Source organism: Onychomys torridus, chromosome 20, assembly GCF_903995425.1.
Source record: "Onychomys torridus chromosome 20, mOncTor1.1, whole genome shotgun sequence".
Classification (NCBI taxonomy): Eukaryota; Metazoa; Chordata; class Mammalia; order Rodentia; family Cricetidae; genus Onychomys; species Onychomys torridus.
The window spans coordinates 27310570-27332229 of NC_050462.1; the positions used below are offsets into that span (position 1 = coordinate 27310570).

The window sequence follows — 21660 nt, forward strand, 5'->3', positions numbered from 1 at the left end:
GCATCATACACACTAGGATGTGTACCAGCTAGATTCCTAGTTGCCTGGTGGGCTTCAGCACCACTGAAGGTGTGATGTCTCTGTGACACTACTGTAAAAGTCACCTGAAGAACAAGTCCTCCACTCCTGCTCTCTGTCACTCACTTCCAGTCGGAGACATATGAAATGTCAGTTAATCTCTGATGTTGTTTTCATAGACCATTTTCTCTCATCTTACCTGATTCCATTCATTTTTATTTCATGACCATATATTCTAATTTCCTCTTGGTTTGAAAAGAACAAGCTGATTGAACGGTAACAAGAATACACGGAACCAAGGCACTTTGGGCTGTTATGGACCTGGAAGGAAGGAAAACAAAAAGAAAGCATGGGAAATAACTGCAAGGATTCCCGTGGGCAACTAAACCCATGGTGCATCTTAACAATCCACAGCATCACTAGTCCTATGATATTCTACAAAGTGGGGACTATACTTACACTTTGGATTTTTGAAAGGACAATAAAACTTACCTCAAAAACTGAACAATAATTCTATAAAATGCAAGTTATTCGGGATATTTGTAAGCTCACCTTAACCTCTACATGTTAGATGATAATATTATGAATCTATATGATATATGTTAGGAAAAATTAGTTTGACAGAAGAATCATAACCACCACAAGGAAACACATTTGTAGTATTTATGTCCCTGTTAGGCTATCTATAGATTATCATGAGAGGATGTTGAATGGAGCTCAACAGCAAGCAATATTTATATGCTGACAAAGTGAATGTGACTTCATTTAAAATAAAATTGATTATCCTTATTCATGAATACTTTAGAAGAAAAAGAAACTAAAGAATAAAGCAATTATTTCTTCAGACGTTAGGAGGAATTCAGTTCACTGGGAAAAAGATAAAACAAGGAAAAGGAGTAGAAAAAGAACAGGTGAAAAGAAACCATCAATGTTACATTCTCTTACCTTATCTCAAGATTAATTTCAGAAGGCTCAAAAATTAAAATTTAAATCATAAAACCACAAAGCAACAGAAAACAGGTAGCTAAAGAAATGCAAAAGAACTTTGAAATATGAAAAGGGTAAGAAAAACACTAATGATATGACGTTTTAAAGACATTAATCCAGTATGTAAGTGCCAAATGTTATTGACTGATTATGAATCTAATGCACATTCTAGGAATATAGTCATCAATAAAAGAGACAAAAATACCCGCCTCCCTTAAATTTATATCCCATGACAGGAAAACAAGTAAAATGTACAACTGAAAAGAAATAAAATAGAGTGTTGGGTAATATTAAAAAATATTAAGCAAAGAGAAGACATACACATCAAGATTTAAGGACAGGATTTTTAGATGCCAGGTTAAGGAAAACTTCCCTGAGGCAGCAAAATTCTGGGAAAGATGGGGCTTGAGAGGAAACCATGGGGCAAACACCTAGCAGCCTCCTGAACCAAAAGAGACAAGAAATGCAAGAGCTAGGGGAAAGCATTTGGCTAAAGCATTCTCAATATCCAGAAACATCGCCCAGTCCTATTCAGATCGTTGAAAGATTCCTCTTTAGAGAACAGAGCAGGGGAAGGTTGACAGATATCAACACATGGGGGTTGTGCTAATGAAACTATAGTATCCATGCTCAGACTCACACTAACCAAACAAGCCCTCTCCAGATGTCAGTGCTTCCAAACCAGCTTTTAAACATTTATGCTCAAATGTGAACAAATATTCATGGAAGTCTATACCATGAAAGACAGAACCAAAGAAACAATGAAAAAAGAAATTGAAGAAACAATAACCTTTTTGTTTGCTTTAGGTATATAATAAGTGATCCATATAATTAAATCCTAAATCAAAAATGATTTGTAAAAGTTTTATATATATATATATATATATATATATATATATATATATATATATATATATGTGTGTGTGTGTGTGTGTGTGTGTGTGTGTGTGTATGTATATATACATATATCTAAAATATCAACTAATAGCAGACAGAAAAGTGAGTATATGACATCTCTAAAAAGATAATTCAATACTATTTAGAAAAGAAATTTTAAACACAAATAACTGAACATTGACAACATGATAGAAGAAATTAAATAATCAGACGGTAGGAAGAGATAAAAGTTGGAAAGAAAACTCCCACAATGTAGAACAACAACAAAAAAAGCAAAATGGTGGAACATGGGCAAGAATCAGTAACAAAATGAAGAGATCCTTCAGTTCAGGAACTGCAAGATGTAAGCAGCAGGACTCTGAAGATGAGGAATAGAGGAAATAAAGGAAGAAATATTGTTCCTAAAGTGAAGGGGCCTCAAGTATGCATGGGCCCCTTCATATAAAGAAGAACAAAATAGTTATAAACCTCATGTAATCATGACATCTTCAACCCCTGGTTGGGGGGGGGGACCCTCTTTCTTCTTTTTTTAAGAAGTAAGGAAAAGGTAGAATAAAAAAAGCACAGAAATCAGTAAATTGAACTCAAAATTTCTAGAAATTCTCCTCAAATTATAAACCAAGGTTGCAAAGTTGTCCTTCCAAGCATATTTTCCAGACATGTATCTCTTCCCCCTCTCAACATCGAGTTAAAACCCTAGTGGGCAGCCCACGATTCTTTCCCTGGCTTTTGGGACCCTACTGAGCATTCTAGGTCACCCCACCCAGCCTTAATACATGGGGAGGTGCTTAGTCATACTGTAACTTGATAGGCCATGTTTTGTTGATCTTCATGGGAGGCCTGCCCTTTTCTGAACAGAAATGGAAGAAGAGTTGACTGGGGAGGTGGGAACAGAGGGGAGGTAGTGGGAGGGACTGGGTGGAGAGGAGGGAGGGGAAACTGTGGCCAGGCTATAAAATTAATTAATTAACAAAAGTCTAATGGACTTCAAAAGCAGGACCAGGTACCTCGGCAAGCATAGGCCACAAGCTCCAAGGATCCGGGAAGCTTTTCAAAGCAAATTCTCCAAGAAGACAAAGTTCCCCCTATCATCAGACCTTTTTCCTTGGATCCAAGAAACAAGAAAAACCAATACAGGAAATAAAAGACTCGTCTCCAGAAGTAGGGCAAGAAGAAACCCTGAGTGCTGTGGACAGAAGTCCTATAAGGCAGGTTGTCTGATGGGAGTATGAGAAGGCAGGGCTGATAAAGGGAAGCTCTATGAAAGATGGCCTCTATCAAGAAGAGACCTACAGGGATGGGAGTGTAGAGGAATCAGCAGTGATTGAGGTAAAATAACAACCAAAGGGGTAATCGTTCACCCTAGGAAAACACATGAGGGGAATAAAATCAGTGTAACTTACTGTGCTTAGCTCTCCACTGTTTACGTAGTGACAATGACATAAAATCTACTGGTTGATTTGGTCAAAAAAAAAAAAAAAAATGATGTAACAATAGTAGAAGGAGAAAGGGCCAGCGACGTGAGTGTATTCCTGGGTGTTTGTGTATTTAAATGTGTGTGTTGGTGTGTTTAGCTAAGCAAAAAGCACAGGGCAATCAAGATAACTCCTCATTTGCTACAACAAGAGTGAACAGATAATTGATGACTTTGAAACTTGCAAAAATCATCACTTAGTTTGATATAAGACAAAAGTCAAAAGAAACAGCTCAAGAAGTTGTACTAATTGTTTCTGGGTGTCAGAATTCAGCTACACTGGAAAATGAAGAACAGCAGAGTCATTTCTGTTATACATGTCTTGATGAAATATTTTAAACTACAAACACATATTGCCTTCATAAAAAGAAAAGCCAATTTAAATAAAAAAATAACATGGCTATGAAAGGTAAAATGCATATTAATAGTCCTTTTCTGAAATATTTGTTTTTTTAAATCTAAATTTCCAAAATAGAACATTATTCAATCATTTGAATCCTCAATGATTTTGAAAATACAGTTTATAAAATTTGTGTTTTTTAGGAACATGTGGCATAAAGGAAAGTTCTTGATATAACATTCAATGAAAACATAGAAGAGAAAATTAATATCCTTTCAATTTATGAGTTTGCATAAAATCCAAAGAAACAATCCTAGAAGAAAATATATGAAACCATTAACAATGGCATCCCTTGAATGACAGCCCTGGTAAGTTTTAGACTTAGGATATTTTTTTTTTCAAATACTCAAAGATGAAGTAAACTACTTTCATAGCCAATAAACAAGACTGCATTTAAGTAAACCTGTTTCTTGCTTGGAAAGAAAATTCCGACATTGAAACTGGACCCATCCCTTAACTGTGGGCAACATGGTTCTGCATTCTGCACTGTAGTATGTTCCAAGATGGATTATCGTTGACACCTTTGTTCTCAAAAGAGTGAGACACTAAAAAGGAACGCTTCAGTTAGAGGTCAAAGGGGTTCAAGAGGCCAGAATTCTGGGAGGGTGGGAGAAGGATGGTAAGTAACAATGAGAAAACGAGAGGGCAGGGCCTTGGAAGCACTAATGTCAGGCCATTCTTCTCTTCCACAAGAGACTTTCTATTTATCCCACTGCCCCAAAATTGAGCAATCAGTATACCTCACTGCCTTAGAGGATCACAGACCTCGGGCACAGATGCAAAGTTTTGCTTCACCCAACAAGGGGAAATTCAGACAACTACAACATGATTTAGAAGTAAAACAAATACCAAATTTCAATATGTTGTCTATAAAGAGTTAGTTTTTAAATGGGACAACACAGTAACTCTCCTAGTTGTGATTTGAGATGCTTTGGTAAACAGGAAAGAAGATCTTTGGTATCCTGGTTTCAGCTGCTGAATTTTGAGGTATCTCCTAGTAATTCATTGGACTTAGGAATTCTGAAGCCAAGAGCTAATTCTATGAGCTCCATCATGCAGCATGAATCTACCTAGCAATGACATCATTCTTTTTGTTTGTTTGTTTGTTTGTTTTTGTTTTTGTTTTTTTGAGACAGGTTTTCTCTGTGTAGCTTTAGAGCCTTTTCTGGATCTCACCCTGTAGCCCAGGCTGGCCTCAAATTCACAAAGATTCACCTGCCTCTGCCTCCCAAGTGTTGGGATTAAAGGCGTGCACCACCACTGCCCAGCTCCGAGTTGCTTTTGTTTTGTTTTTATTTGCTCATCTATTATTGGAGCCAAGGATCCACACCAGGGCCTTGTGCTTGCTAAAATTTGCCACACCAGTGAGTTATAGTCCCTAGCCCAAGGAGGAGCACTTTCTGAAAATGAAAGCAAGTGGGCATTTCAAATCAAAATAGAAGAAGGGAGAAAATAGGAATAAGATTATTAACATCTGACTTTACCTTCTTCCAAATTACCAAAGAAAACCCAAACATCAGGGATATTGATGAGAGTTGCTATGGTAATAAACACATATTTCTCTACAACCTAAAAGATGATCCCACATGGATTCAATCCCTGGTGCTAACATGCCAGTCATCATCTCAATAGTTACACTAATATGGCCATAAATTTGGACCATTCTATTAAGAGTAGAGCCCTATGTGTTCTATAATTATTGTCTATTTCTCATCATTTGTCCAATACTTTTAATATATATTATTTCCCCAGAGGTAATTTTTAAAAAATTTATTAAATTCAGGTACCACCTACCCATACTGTGTACTGAGGCTCCAAATTACCACAGTCCTTTGCAAATATGTAAGAACAGCTTCCTGGGAAGTAATAGTAGATTCCATCAAATGTTTCAAAGTGATACTGTCCCCAGGTTTTGCAAATCCCATCTCTGCCACTTCCCATGTTTGGGACTAAAAAGAAATAAAATAATATTTAGTAGTATATAACAAATCACATCTATCTCAAAATGTTCAGTCATGATAAGTAATTGTAATTTTCACTGAAATAAGTATTTCCACCCCACTTTGGGTAGTCCATGGCACAGGAAGAAACAAGTAGCATTTGAAGAATCAGCTGCTCTTAAAACTACCCAACTCCTTAAAGAAAACCCAGTGGCCAAGTTGCTATGAAGAAAAGACTTATGTTAGAAAACCTCCTAATTTTTGTTTCTGAAAGAAAGGTCCAGAAAAAAAGGAAGCGCAAGGAAGGTGATACAAGATATAGTGATGCTAATAACGCCAATGAATGACTCAGAAAAGAAAAAAAGGAGTATCCTAGAACAGCATGAGAATACCAGTCTCCATAACTCTTTTTAAAATGTCTTTATGGTATCCAGGGAGAAAAATAAATGATGGCTCCCCCCCACAAAAAAAAAAAAAATCATGTTTATATGCCTGGAAAAATGGAGCTGGAAGCATTAGTCATTTGGTTTCCTGGAATCTCAAAAACGATGACATCAAACTGGTGAGATTTCAAGCAATATTTATTTTAAATCAAAGAACTTCATCTATTATGATCATGCCTCCACTCTAGGTAAGCTCCTACTCAATTTTATTTTTACTTGTATTATTATTGTTGTTGTAGGTGTGGTGTGCATGGGGTCATGTTATGTCCCAGCAAGCAGGTGTCTGAGGACAATTTTGTGGAGTTGCTTCTCCCCTTCTACCTAGAAATATGTGGGTTCTGGGGATAGAATACCACCATCATGCTTGGCAACAAGGACTTTTTTTTCTGCTGAGTCATCTCACAGTCCCCTCATATTTATATTTTATATAATTTATATTTTAAATGCTTCACTTTATCATAATGTAAAAAGCAGTAACATTCGCTAAAAAGTCACTTGGTGATTATATATATCACCAGGGAATACAGAAAGATAAGAGTCAATGTTAGTGTCCCCTCCTTTTTGAAACATTTACCTAAATTTATTAGCTCAGGCCAACTCTGGTCCACTCAGGAAAAGACAGACTAGTTCATCTTGCAGGTGGTCTTCCCTGGCAGTGCGTCTTACATCCTGAACTTTCCTTTAGGGCACTCAAGTTTAAGTATTGCATGTCTGTATTATTCACAAATACACCCTGCTTTGTGCCTAGCATATAGTCTTGCAAATGGTAAAATATTGGTTAATAGCTGTTGGTAAGTATTAACATACAATCCCACCTTAAACACTGTGGATAAAAAAAAAATATATTTTAAAAGAAAAATAATGTCCTGTGTACCTGAAGAACTCTCAGGACTGTTTCTATATTGAATATGCCGTTAATTAAATACAAAAGAAGAGAAGTGAAAAGTGAAAGAGAGAGATCACTGAGAAGATGGTCCTACTGGGCTAGTGTGATGGAAAATAGGGGGAAAAATACTTGAGGGAATAGAGGTCGGTGGGAAGGGAAAGCACACACATCTATTTTCTTTTACAGTGTTTCTAAATTACTTCAAATTGATGGAAATAAATTTGGAGCTCTCTAGTTAATGTCCCAAATCCCAGAGGATGAACACTTCCAAGTAAATCATGACTTAATGTTCTCTTTCATATCCCATAATTCTCTCATAAATATCCCTGAAACTTACCAATCTGGCACCTTGTCCCGAGAGCTTGGAATATTTGACAGTCACACGTACCAGTCTTAGAACAGAAAGCCCCGTTAAGGCATTCATGAGGACAAGAACCTGAGAGGCAAAATCATAACTTATCTTCTGGCATGGATCAGCTCATATAAACACAGTATGTCACGATCGAGCTTGGACTAACTGTAACACTACTAACTTAAACAGAACCCGGGCCTTTTGCCTTGTGGTGCAAAAGAATTAAGCCATCAAATCTCTATCTGTTCGTTTCATTATGTGTGCTGTGAGGCCAGAGAGACAGGCTTTCATATCTCAAAGTGCTTTGCGAGGAAAGGTCAGCCTCCTTCGAGCAATGGGAAGGTCAAGTTCCCATGTAAGGAATCCCTGTCCCAGATGATGAGAACCAGAAAGACCCAAGCTGTAGATGATGCCCTGCACCGAGTCTGGAACGCATCCCACCAGCCCTCTTCTCTGGGAGCAAGCACTGCGCTGAAGAGTAACTCAGACCTTGCTCGCTGGAGGGAAGGCTCAAACTGAGCTAAAACTCAAAGCTTTCTCCCACCTTTGATGAGAAAGGTGGCATGCTTCATTTGAAGTTTGCCCACTAATACTGGGGCTCGGTTATAAATGACTCAGTCTTTGGAATCTGTGTCTAACAAGGATGAGGTGGAAGCAAAAGTCACTTCTGGTTGTCAACAACAACAACTACAAAACTTTTTTGTGGAAAGAAAACTTGCCTCAAATAAATACATTAAAAAGAAGAAGCGAACGGCTACAAGTTTTCTCTAATTTCATGGGCTTCTCCTGAGTGAATTTAAGAAAGAAAATGAGTCCTAACGAAAGTGTTTCGTCTCTTAAGGAGAAGACAATGGTAACTGAAAAGGCTCAGGCTGAGAGGACCCCAGGACCCCATCAGCAGCGAAGAGAACATCCTTGGGTCACTGTGAAATGTTGCTAAAGAAGCCGGGCCTGTCTGGAAGATGTCATGTTGGCTGGCGAAGGCACTTATCAACTGCAATAACAAACACAGTCTGCCAAACATGAGAAGGACCAAGCCCTGTTACCATCCCCCCTCCCCGCCAACCCCTGCCCCGCAAACATCCACGGATTTCTCTTTACAGTTCAAAGCCTTCAGATCTCTAGGTAAATTTTAGGTGAGGGCAAACTGTTTTAACTTAGAACTTTATTTCACAAAATAAAGGTGAAAATAATGTTTCTCATAAACTTAGAAGCAATTTGGTTTTTTGTTTGTTTGTTATTTTTTTGGGCTGAGGATCGAACCCAGGGTCTTGTGCTTGCTAGGCAAGCGCTCTACCATTGAGCGAAATCCCCAACCCCACAATTTGGTTTTTAAGAGACGCACCCATCTTTAAACTTTGCCATGGATCGAGTAGTCTTACATTTTTCCAATGGGTGGGTGTCTAAACATTTAGATAAACAAATACATCCGTTTCTGAAAGATGTATTTACAAAGTTGCTTATGCTCCTGAAAGCGAATATCAAACAAAATCTAAAAGGAATCACTGTGACTGTAAACATAATGATAAGAATTGCTTCTGATTCTTTACACTTTCAAGCTACCACCAGCTCTCTGCTTAATGGAAATAGTAAGCTACTGAGACAAAATTCAGATGTCAGGGAACAGGTCATAGATTCAGACAAAAGAAGAAAAGCTTCTGATACCCATGGGTGCTTTCTCCGGCCACACTGTCCTCAGCTTTGTCTAAATGTTTAGTTCCAGCCATTTCTAAAAATACTTTGGATTTGTACAGGACAGGAGCTTGACGATTACTATTACTACCACCCTGGCTCAGTACCTCCAGTATCTATGGAAACAATCAGACTTGATTTAATATACCCCCTGAAGGGATCTCCTTCAGAAACCGTGTACAAAAGAACAGCTCTCCACACTCACCTTTTATTTTACTCTCGCCCCAGTTAATAGCTTCATGGAAAAAGTATCTTGGAGAGGTTGCTTCAAACTTCAAAATAGAGAAATACAAATGTAAATTAGTTCATTTATGTACCATCAGCCAAACTTGCTAATGAAAAAATTCTGGAAAGCATTTATAAATACAGAAATTATAAAGTGTTGGCTTAAAGTATCTTTCTGTTTTTGAGATTATCTCAGTGAAACTGGAGGGTTCCCTTGGTGTGATGTTTAGAACTGGCTTCAAGTCTCCTTTTTGTCTCTTTGATAACTTGGGCAAGGTATTTGTCCTCTGTGCCTCATGCCCCTCGCTGCTACCTGAGCCCATCATCCCTTTGTGAAAGGACTCCTGATTAAACACTGTATTTATATTAGCTGATTCTTTTCATAAAAAAAAAAAGTATCAGTTCTCTAACATTTCCAGGTATAGATAAATTAGGGGGAAAATACACAGGGTGACCTTACTGTGAAAACACTACTCACAGAAACACCATCTGACCCTTTACTTCTGCTTAGGCATATTTCCTATCAGCTTAATGCCTCCATCTGTTCATCTGCAAAATGGGAACAATCGTGACACCTGCTTCAGTGTGTGGTATAAGGATGAAGAAAAATGCTGTCCTCTAAGCCTTCAGGGTAGTGTAGTGCTCTCCACAGAAGACTAGCAATAAAGAAACTGACACTGTCTTAAACAATTGTTATGAAATGTTGCTATTTAAGACTTATTGTAAACAATTAGAAGTTATTAAAACTCATCAGTTACAGATTTTCAGTCCAACTCAATTCCAATTGCATATGCAGCACAGGATCATACCCTTACCAATAGCACTTCATTTTCACCTGAAGACAGACGCTCAAACTTTGCACCATGATTATCAAATTAAGTACCTGATGATGTTAGGGAAACTGGAAGGGGATGCAAGGTAAGAAGGATGAGTGATGTGATGTGCGGAACAAGGTCCTTTCTTCTCTAATTCTGATCAGCCTTACACACAAGAAGTTTGATTTGACCATTTTCCATTTCAGTATTTTTTTTCCGTGTGTGTGTGTGTGTGTGTGTGTGTGTGTGTGTGTGTGTGTGTGTGATATGCATGTGTGTACTTGTTTACCTGTGTACACATAGGGATGTGCATTTGCCTATGGAGATCAGAGGTTGACATTTGCTGACTTCCTCGATTACTCTCCACCTTATTTGTGAGACAGGGTCCCTTGATTGAACCTTGAGCCCAGAGATTCAGTTAAACTGACTAGCCAGTCAGTTCGAAGGATCTTCCCATCTCCTTCTCCCCATCCTGGAATTAATAAAAGGCCATTCCTGGCATTTTACTGGGGATCTAAACTCAGGTCCTTGGGCCTTCCCAGCAGGTACCTACTGATCCATCTCCCTAGCCTCTCAGTACATTCTTTGATCAGGAGAACTAGCCCCATGTCACATGACACAACTCTTAAACTCTCCCATTTGTTGAAGACTCTTAAAGGTTCACTTCTAACCCCTTTTCCCATACTATGGCTCCAAGTTCATAAGTTCATTATTTCCTCCTCACAAAATTGGTGCATGTTTTATCCTCACTGCTCAGTCTCTTCCGTTTTTCTCTGTCTTGTCTTCAAACAAGTTAGACTCAACCAACAGTTTATGACCATGGGTCAACCAGGTTGTCAAGTTAAATTCTTTCTTCCACCATATTGTTTCCAGTTGCCTAAATCAAAGGGGCATCAACATCGCTGAGCACACACCATCTTTGAAGCTCTTTGGCTCTGAAATAATTTATGCCAATCCTTGCAACGGAAACCAATCCATCATCTTTGAAGTTTAACACATGTATAGCTACTTCAACTCTGCCTCACATTGGCCTGTGTATTTGAACAAATTATCTAGTCCATGGAGCCTCAGTTTCCCAATAAATAAAAAGTAATAACAGTATCTCCTTTATAGAATCATGAGGATGAAGGGAAATAATTAACACTTTAATAATACCATCATTCATGTAATAAGAATGATAAGCTTGCTACCTCTTACTAAATGAAAATTGAATATTGGGGCTATTAAGATAGCTCAGCAGGTAAAGTCCAATGACCTGAGGTAGATTCCCAAGACCACATGATGGAAAGAGGAAGAGGCTCCCAAAAGTTGTCTTCTGACCTCCGTGTGCATGCCAAGACACAAGAACACACACACATACACACTCATATAAACACACTCTTTCTCTACACACATAAAAAATATATGCATGCATATACACACACAAAAATAAATAAATGTAATTTTTAAACTGAATGTACTCTATAACAGTGGACTAAAGCAAATGCACACATTTGTTTCTTGTTCCACTTATCTCTGACCTCCTTAGAGAAATCCCAATGATCACTTAACACACCAGCTTCCTGAGAATTCAGCAACCTTTCTGTTTACCCAGCATCATAATAATGCATCTCATCAGTTTAAAGTTTCACGCTCAGTTTTAGCTTCGGAGTCTATATGAACTTAGAATAGCATGTCACTTTGATAAGTGGGGCATTTTCTTTTTCATGTTATGTACATAACATCAAATAATTCATGGTGACTCAGACTCAATAAACCATTTGAACAGAAATGATATTTCTACAGATCCCTGGAGACATGGAACTTCTAAATTACAAGCTTGGCTATTCTTATTTATTTGTATAAACCATGACTCCTGGTATGTCAGCAGTACAAAACCAACTGAACTGGAAGAAAAGATACTATTCAAATGGGAAGCTGCCTCTCGTGGCATTTACAGCTCTGACTGGGAATGTGCTTTCAGCCCATCTCAGATTCACCTGGGTTCCTGTGGACATGTAGAGCCTCCAACTCTAAGTCCAGTCTTCTTTCTATCTCTGCCTGAGGACAGAATCAAGTCAGGACTTTTAGGATATTAAGGTACACTAGCTCCTCTCTTTAATCAGTAGAGAAACAGAAATTGATGTATAAATATCCCAGCTTCCTCTTCCCTTGCAGAAGCAAGGGTGAGGGGTTACACGGTTCCTTATCATGTTCCTAACAAGACCAAACCCCACATGCCTCCATCAGGAAGCACCCCATTAACATGTTGCATTTTCCTCCTCTCTCCTCTCACTTTTGTCTGATCCTTCTTTGTATATTTCCCAAAAACAGTTCGCCCAAGTCTTGGTTGGGCTCAGCGCCGGCTTCGGAAGGAATTAGTGAATGTAGGGCAAAGCATGCGGTAGTGGGTGCAAATGTCCATATAACTGATGAAAGAAGGCAGCCCATTCTTTCTCCTTCCTGATGACACCTTCACGGTAGAGTTGTCAACACCATAACGATGCGCCCTGTATAGAGAAATCCCTGTAACACTCACATGCATGCCATTTATAGAAGTCTCTGCCGAGGCTTTACTTGCTGACGTCACTGCCACATATTTCTGAGGACAGTTATCCATCCATCAGTGCTGTTTGCTTGCAGCAGAGGAATGAACTGAGCATGAATGGCCTTCCAGCCTCTTTCTCAGCAGTGCCCTGCATGACTGTGACCTCACTGCTCCCCGTCCCCATCATATTTCTCCTTTGAGAACTTAATCGACATTAAATGAACTTGACACAGGCTCACTGGCCACAGGAAACGGAAGTGCAAGCAAGCCTCCTGCTCTTCATCCTGCCTAAAATGGACTCCAGGGCAAAGCAAATGCATCCCTACTTAGTAACAGAGGAGAGGGATTAACCTAACTCCTCGTAGGCAGATCACACAGGTATTGATGACATATAAATGCACCGTGGGTCGGTTCCATCCACGGAGCTCTTTATGTGCACCTTTAGGGCACAGTTCACACAAGTTTTTCAATCTAGAGTGTTGACCAGAATGGAAGAGTTTTTTTTTTTTCATCAATATATTTTCTACTGAGTTATACAGATGCATTTTTGTGGTTAATATGATCTACTGGCAAGCATATCCTTCAAAATTATCACAGGAAACTCATTTTAACTACTGCATATGATACATGAGAATTTTTGTACACGAAGCATTCTTTTGAGGGTTTCTTTTGTTCTGAGACACAGTATCCCTATACGGCCCAGGCTAGACTGAAAGTTACAATTCTTCTACTTCAACTTCTCAAATACAAAATATTCCTTAAACTGAATTATTATTTCCACTGCTGTGCTAGGTTTTTTTTTAATTACCCCATGACAAGGAAGATGATTCAGTGGATAAAGTACTTGCTATGGAAATGTAAGTGTCTTGAGTTTGAATCTCCAACATGCACATAAAATACCAAAGCCATGTACAGTTAACTTCGGTGCCAGAATGTGAAGAAATCAAACTGATGTTGAATAAGAATCTTATTCCCTGCTGGCTGGCTTACATAGTACCAAAATATGCCAAGGAGGCTGCAGGGGATAAGGGAAGTTATCTATTGATGACTTACCTAGTTGTGAACCCTGTGAACTACAGTAGTGGTCTGAATGACATGATATACGATTGGTGCAATGGTGGCCCAAATGTTATAGGGTCATCCAAGCACTTACTAATTGGATTTAAGGCCTGTGTGTGGAAACACATGCCTGGTAGTGTAAATCTGGCCAAGAATCCATGGTCGAGTAGTTCAAAGGCCCCAGAGGCAAACCAACTATTATTATTTTGGTAAGCAGACATTGTAGCAAACTGCCCTCTAAATTCACGTCTCTGTATTTATAGATTAGTTCAGCTCTCAGAGAAATTTCATCATGAACTGGACGGTGATTAACAAAGAAACGCACAAGTAATCCAAGTGCAGAGAATTCGTGTGTGTGGAGTGCTGAGCCACAAACGAATCTTTTATGTTATCCCACAATGAAGGCTCAGGGACCATGGAGAAAGAATGTGCCAAAAGATTGTCAGAGCTAGCGGTCAAGAAGGACAGGACTGAAAGAGTATCTTCTAGACATGACATGAATGTTGGACTCATAAACTCACAGTAGCTGTGGTTGTCTGAATAAGACCTGCACAAAATGAAGTCAGTCAACCATCCAGCATGAAATAGGGGCGAGATCATGCACTGCCACCATTAACTGAGGAGCTACTGACAGCTCAGGACTCCTGGAAGAGGTTTTATATACAGCACTGGCTCCTGATAGGTCAACTATTCTCCAGTGGGTAGCTCCACGCCAGTGAGTACATAGGCAACACAAATTAAAGTGAGTGGGTAATTATATATATAAAAAAAGGACCACATTAATTTGGGAGAGGCATGAGAAAACTGGGATGCTCTGGAAGGAAGCTGGGGGAGGTGATAGGGGTGAATATGATCAAAATATGTTATATGAACTTCTCAAAGAATTAATTAAAACACTGCATTTAAAAAGCCAGGTACAGTTCCATATACCTTGTATACCAGCATTAAAGGGAGAATGTCCTGGGGCTCACTGACCAGCAAACTCCAGGTTTAGTAAAAGACTCTGTCTCAAAAAAGTAAGGCATAGAGCAATAGAAGAAGACACGTGTGATGGTTTGAAAGAAAATGGCCCCCAAAGGGAATGGCACTATTAGGAGGTGTGGCCTTGTTGGAGGAAGTACATCACTGTAGGGGCGGACTTTGAGGTCTCTTTTGCTCAAGCTTCCCTCTGTGTGACTAATTAGTTGACTTCCTGTTGCGTCTAAGTCAAGATGTAGGACTCTCAGCTCCAGCATCACATCTGCCTGCCTGCCGCCATGCTCCTCATCATGGTGATAATGGACTGAACCTCTGAAACTGTAAGTGAGCCCCCCTCATTTAAATGTTTTCCTTTGTAAGAGTTGCTGTGGTCATGGTGTCTCTTCACAGTATTAAAAACCTAACTAAGACAACACCTAATATCAAATTCTGGCCTCCACAGTGCAAGCACAGTAAATGCACTTATGCAAGTACAAATACACCAAACTATAGAAACACACACACACACACACACACACACACACACACACACACACACACAAAACAATCTCTAATCTCCACAAAAATGAATTTTTTGACTTCTAAATTGTCAAAGTATGACATCGCATTTGTGTTGTGGAGTAGAATATTTGTTTAACTAAGTAAAAATATGCTACATTTGTTTGTGTTGCAGAATAATTAACTATGTAAAGATGTGTTGCATTTTTAATGATAATGCAATCATGTTACCTAGTATCCTTCATATATAAGAGGAAGCAGGCAAAATGTTCTCAAATTCACAGTATGCTACTCTTCAGAAACACCCATAATTCAGATGTTTTAGAAAGCACAAATGCTGTTTGTCAGTACATCAGGATATATCTAGTGCCCCTTTGCTGTATGTAACTCATGTCATCCCAGTCTTTCATCATTTCTTCTTAGGTGTGTTCACCTTGGTGCTATTGTCCTACCCAATACTGTGTTTAATTTCTAAATCATTCAAATGTTCCAGCAAGTAGATGGTTGTGGTGATAGTTTATCTGTGCTGAAATGTGATATTTTATTTGTATGTTAATAAATAAAGTTTGTCTGGAGGTCAGAGGTCATTGTAGCCAGCCATAAACAGAAGTCAGGCAGTGTTGGCACACACCCTTAACCAATCACACGGCAGGCAGAGTCTCTGTGTGGTCAAGAACACAGCCAAGCATGGTGACACGAGCCTTTAATTCCAGGACCAACCACAGAGACCTGGAGGTCTGTATAGACAGGCAGTGATGAGGAAGTGATGTGGTTGGGCTTAGAGCCAATGAGAAGGAAGAACAGAAAGGCAATAAAAACACAGGTTAGACAGGAAGAAGTCTCTCTGGGCAAGCTACTGCATGGTGGTAAGTTAAGGCTAGTCATGGCTATCCGCTATTTCTCTAATCTCTTTGGCTATTACCCCTGTATTTGGCTCTGTATTTCTTATTTAATAAGACTGTTTAGAAATTTGTCTACAGATGGTATCCAATCCACATCAACACTGAAGCCTTCGCACAGGTTACTGAGATGAATGAGGGGAAAGAAAAAAGCGTTTCATTCCAAACAAACCAATGCGAACTTGAGAATATATTTGAGGGTTGCAAAAAAATAAAATACGATAAAAAAAAAAGCTTGCAGAGAAATGCCTTCACTTCTTCCTGCTCCTTCCTGTCTTGTTTTAGCATTTCATTCCCTCCACAAAGGTCTCATTGTTGAAGTGACAGCAGAGTCCAGAGCGGAATGAATTATTTCTTTGCCTCTCTCCATCTGAGGCTTAACCTACCTGTACTGCTAACAGAGTTCTTTTCTGTTCATTTTCATGAAACTCACTTCTGCAAGAAAACACAAAGAACTTGTGTAGTCAGAGGCCCCTGGGCAATCTGAACAGCCTTTCCCAAGAGGGAGCTGGTGTTTTCCTCCAGATCTCCATCACTTTATCAAAGAGGCCTTTCTTGGTTTAACATTTAAAGGACCCCCCTCCCGTCTTTGCAAGGGTGAGATTTGGGTGGTGAAGCTGTCTCATTTTACAAAATTTGGGACTGTCCCCAAATCTCTCTGGGCTCTGATATAAACTGAATTTTAGGAAGGAACTTTGAGATTGAAAAACAAACAAAATAGTGTAGTGTTGTTGTACCAACAGGAATAGTTTATTCTCCCTAAAACTTCATGAGTCTATTGAAGTAGATATTTATCAAGAATGCCTTTGCCTTTCCAAATGTAAGATTCAAATTTCATCTGTTCTATGTCGTTTAAAAGTAGAGTGATACAAAAATGTAAGGACATTTAATTGTCAGTTATCCAAATCATATCATTAATTCAGTAACCTACACATCTGTTTTATGGAATTTTATACTTTTTTATTATTTTTATCATAATTCTGCTTTCCATTAAGCAAAGCAGTAAAACCTATTTTTATTATTTATTACTAGAACCATTTCAGCCATTTAATCACTAAAATCAGTTTTACTTTATGTCAACAACAATACATTAAGCAGTCAATAATGTATGTCAACAGTGAAATGTAAAGAAATATATTATTGGATATAATTTCTTTACAATCTGTTAAATGAAAGACATGTCTCTCTAGGACCTACAAGAAGTAGACAACACTAAGATCTTCTTACTCATAGGAAAGTGAATGCCCATTCATTTCTAGTGTTTCAAAATATTTCAAAGAAGAACATCTCATGCTTTTTGTCAATGTTTCACTTGTTATTTTAAAAAATGGACAGAACTGTCTGCTAAACTTGGCATATTCTCATTCCTTTGATGTTTCAGAACATAAAGACAAAGAAATACTCACTCTGATGTTTCTGTCAGGATAGATGATGCACAAATGTATCCTGCCAGAGACAAATATAGATTGTTGAGACTGCAAGACATACAAATAGCTCAGTCTGGGTTCTGCTGTTTAACAAATCATTTTTATCCAGGTCTAAAATGTGGATTGAGAATTGCTGCTAGCTATTTTATTCTTTTTAGAGGACTCTGACCAGCAAATGATCTATGATACACCTGAGGTGACCAATGACCCAGAAACTATGGTCAATGTCTGTAGATTTACACAGTGGCATGACACAATGGAGTGAGGGCCAGACATGGGATGCAGAGCTGTTCTAATTCTGGCCCTTCGACTTAGTATTTGACAAGCAGAACTATGATGCAAAACAAGCCACAAAATGATCATGTAGAACAAGCCAATCTCAGGGCCCCTCCAGCACAGCAGCTACATCTTTTCCTTGAGAGTGAAGTGCTACTCTGATTGGAAGGTAGTGACTTTGATGTGTCTTTCTGTCATTTCTTCCATTTCCCCTAAAAGTTCCAAAACATAGACTTTTTTTTCAGGGATCAAAAGTAAAAATCAGATATCAATAAAATCCATCTCCATAAAAATATTTCATAAAAATTAATTTATAGGTCAACTTGATACAAAATTGAATTAATTTATAACTGCAAACGTTAAAGTTAGATCTAAAAATCTCTTAGATTTTTAATGATATGAAGCAAGTTGAAACACTCTATTCCACTCTATTACAAAGTTTCAAATGTTTAAATTACATAGAGCAAACAGTTGTGAATCATGTTTGAAAGGGGTAAGTTAGAATGGCAGCCCATCATGATAAAGGCATCATTTCAAATACCCACTAGAGAAAAATGTAAAAAAATATCAGGAAAAGGATTGAAATTCTCAGCATTCTTAATAATTCAGTAAAACTGTCTGAATGCTATTTAGTACATATCTATTCTAATGACTTCAAATGCTTGAGAATCAACTTCAAAGGAAGCTATATCAACTTTAAGAGAGAACGACACATGATAAATGAAGGTTAAAAAATACAAAAGTTCTTACCTTGTAATGAAAACAGCAGTATAGGAAACGAGAAAGCACTCCAAGGTACCATTAAATTGAGTTTTCTCACAGTGTTCATTTCAGTGGAGTCCTTCTCCCTGAACCGAAACCAAATTATTGGTCTTCACTATGATGACATCTTACAAGTGTGAGTATTTGCTGTGTGCTCACACACAAATAAATACAGTTATGGGATAAAGCAACTAAAAGAAAAGCCCTGGCTTTCTGCACACAGCATCTGAGGTTTTAGAACTCACAGTCAACCCTTTGGCTGAGTCTCTCATTAGCAATGCAAGGCAGCCTCTTGCCTGAGCCCTGAGCCCGTATTAGTTACAGGCAGCCACACACCTGCACCTCATACACCTTTTTAGCCGATGTCAGCCTTTTGTAACTTGAAAGATGGGAGCATCTTTGCTCCCAATACTTGGTTTTATCTCCTAGCGTCATGAAATAATCACTATTCCTAAGTGTTGGTTCATTATCCATGTCTTATTAGTTACAAAATTGTATCCTTTTGGGGGCAGGTGGAATGAAATCTAACCAACTCTCCTCACAGTGTAATATCTTATTCTTAAAAGTTAAACTGTGCATGTATTTTCAACTGAAATCCTGTTATGGTCCAATGCAAGTTGACATTTTCATCAGCCCACGGAGCTGTTAAATGTTATAGAGCAGATGTAGATCTGAAAAGAAAACAATGTTTTTGGTTTTTTTTTTTTCTAATACGTGTCTTTAAAAAGAAAACAAAACAGCTCCATGGGTACTGAAAACTTTTCCTAATACTCCATTTTGCCATCCTCTACGACAAGTACCTGTTTAGGTCACAAAGAAAGAGTTCTGATTCCAGCAGGAGGGCACTCTTCTCCAGAAGCAATTGACTACCCTAGAGCAGCAATGGAGAAACGCTTTCATCTTTCTAATGAACACCAAGGAGATAATCTGAGCCACAAACAAATTGAAAGTCACACTCGTACAGTAGCACACATTTGCTACAGCAGATTCCATGACAAGCAACATCTGACTACAGAGTTACTATACAACAGTTATTACTGTTTGGGGTTTCCCAGATACCTCCTTCCCAATAACTTCAAAGTATCCAAGGGCTGACTCATCCAATATCCATTACATACGTAGTTTCCTGTTATTGTCCCAAGTTCACTGATCATGTGCTATTCTTGTTCCATGTGGTCCTAATTCTCCATTGATAAATAATAGCTAATTCCATGAAGCAACAGAAAAATGTATGCTCATTCAATAAAAAAAATCAAGCATGAAATATGCACATGAATAGCATTAAAATTATAAAGTAGTGATGGTCCTGTCTACAACACACATGTTTACACACATGTGTACACTCATTGTGAAATTTTAATGCATATATTTAGTACATATAAAGTAAAGCATGCATTCAATAATATTTACAAAATAGTTCATAGTCTGTTATTCTTGAACTAGTTAGACAATTAAATCTACACAGATAGTTGAATTAATAATTTATATATACATTGTAAACATTGGTCCAGAAATATGTATCTACTAAGCCATGCTCAAAACTACACAATCATCTGTTTTTAAGCTGTCAATATAGGATAACTGAAAAGCTATTATTGCACTCTGTTTAGAACATAAAAATTGCCTTCCAAAGAACTTTCTCAGACTAAGGGAAGTAAATTTCTTGTTTAAAATGTTTTAAATCAGCATACATTACTAAATCTTTGCTTCCCTGACCCTAGCTAATCTAAAATAATGTTTCTTAGCTTTACACATAAATCATGTATCATATGACAGATGTTTAAATCATGTTTCATAACTGTTTTCTGTCTAATAACACCTTGATTTTTTATTTAATATTTTTATTTTATAATTAACTTAATTTCACATATCAGCCACGGATTCTCCCCATCCTCCCTCCTCCCCCCCCAGCCCCCCCCCCCCAATCCACCGCCCATTCCCACCTCCTCCAAGGCAAGGTCTCCCCTGGGGAGTCAGCCTAGCCTGGTAGACTGGTCAGCCAAGGCAGGTCCAGTCCCCTCCTCCCTACATGAATGCTGAGCAAAGTGTCCCAGCAAAGGCCCCAGGCTCCAAAGAGCCAGCCCATGCACCAAGGACAGGTCCTGGTTCCACTGCCTGGAGGCCTCCCTAACAGTTCAAGCTAATCGACTGTCTCACTTATCCAGAGGGCCTGGTCCAGTTCCATGGGGGCTCCTCAGCCATTGGTCCTCAGTTCATGCATTCCCACTAGTTTGGCTATTTGTCCCTGTGCTTTTTCCAATCATGGTCTCGATATCTCTTTCTCATACAATCCCTCCTCTCTCTTGCCGATTGGACTCCCAGCCATTTCCTGAGAAGTGTTTTTTGTTTTTTGTTTTTTTTTTCTTGAAACTTAACTTTTTTTCACAAATGATGCACATATAGAAAACTCTTGAATTGAAATCAAAGTTAAATTTCATGATTCGATGGTTTGATTACAAAACCTAGTTCTTTTTAACGCACCTGAAAATTGCCTAGAAAGAACTAGAAAGTCATGTGAACTTGGTGTTTCTCATATAAACTTTGATAGCACATGAAATTAATTAAATTTAATAACTGAATTTTCACCTCAATTTTTCATATGGTATCTTTTGATTCAAAAAACATCCCTTCAATCTTCACTGAATAAAATTGAAAATTCCAAGACTATATCATGTGACTTTTTTTCCTCTCTCTTTTTCTGTTTTAAAACTCTCAATTCAGAAGCTGGAAGGTGTTTTGTCTAATTAAGAAAGAGTAAAAAGTGCCATGCGCACACACAAAAATGATCCTCAACATGGCGTTCTTTTATAAGTAGAGGTATACAGTGCCTTCCCCCTGCTCCCCTCTGTCAAGGCTTCTCTTAGGGAAGAAGTTAAAAAAGAAGAATGAACAATGACAAAGAAAGCAATAACCAAATGCCAAGTTCTTTTTCAACTAACTCCATCACGAACTTGTTACCCGAAATGGTACTCAGCATGAAAATAAGCAAAACAGGCTTCCGTGAATAGCTTCAGCAGAACAGAAAGTTTAGATGAAAGATTAGGCCCAGAGGCACAAAAGGGAAGTTTATGGCTATTGCTACATGTGATCATTACTGTCAAAATG

At 38.3% G+C, this 21660-nt stretch overlaps 1 protein-coding gene across 4 annotated transcripts in view; it reads right to left on the minus strand.

Annotated features, from left to right (window-relative positions):
• Otogl (otogelin like) overlaps positions 1 to 18836 on the minus strand; it is a 145741-nt gene extending 126905 nt beyond the window's left edge. For 2 of the 4 annotated variants that reach the window (XM_036169979.1, XM_036169978.1), the window contains exons 1-7: positions 18544 to 18836; positions 17497 to 17536; positions 16477 to 16525; positions 9295 to 9361; positions 7383 to 7481; positions 5571 to 5725; positions 218 to 339 (exon numbers count right to left, since the gene is read on the minus strand). In XM_036169979.1, coding sequence (XP_036025872.1) covers positions 218 to 339; positions 5571 to 5725; positions 7383 to 7481; positions 9295 to 9361; positions 16477 to 16525; positions 17497 to 17536; positions 18544 to 18622 — 611 coding nt within the window. In that variant the 5' untranslated portion in view covers positions 18623 to 18836. The remainder of the gene's footprint in view (positions 1 to 217; positions 340 to 5570; positions 5726 to 7382; positions 7482 to 9294; positions 9362 to 16476; positions 16526 to 17496; positions 17537 to 18543) is intronic. The other 2 variants (XM_036169981.1, XM_036169980.1) reach the window with 1 other exon arrangement.
• Between the last annotated feature and the right edge of the window lie 2824 nt (positions 18837 to 21660).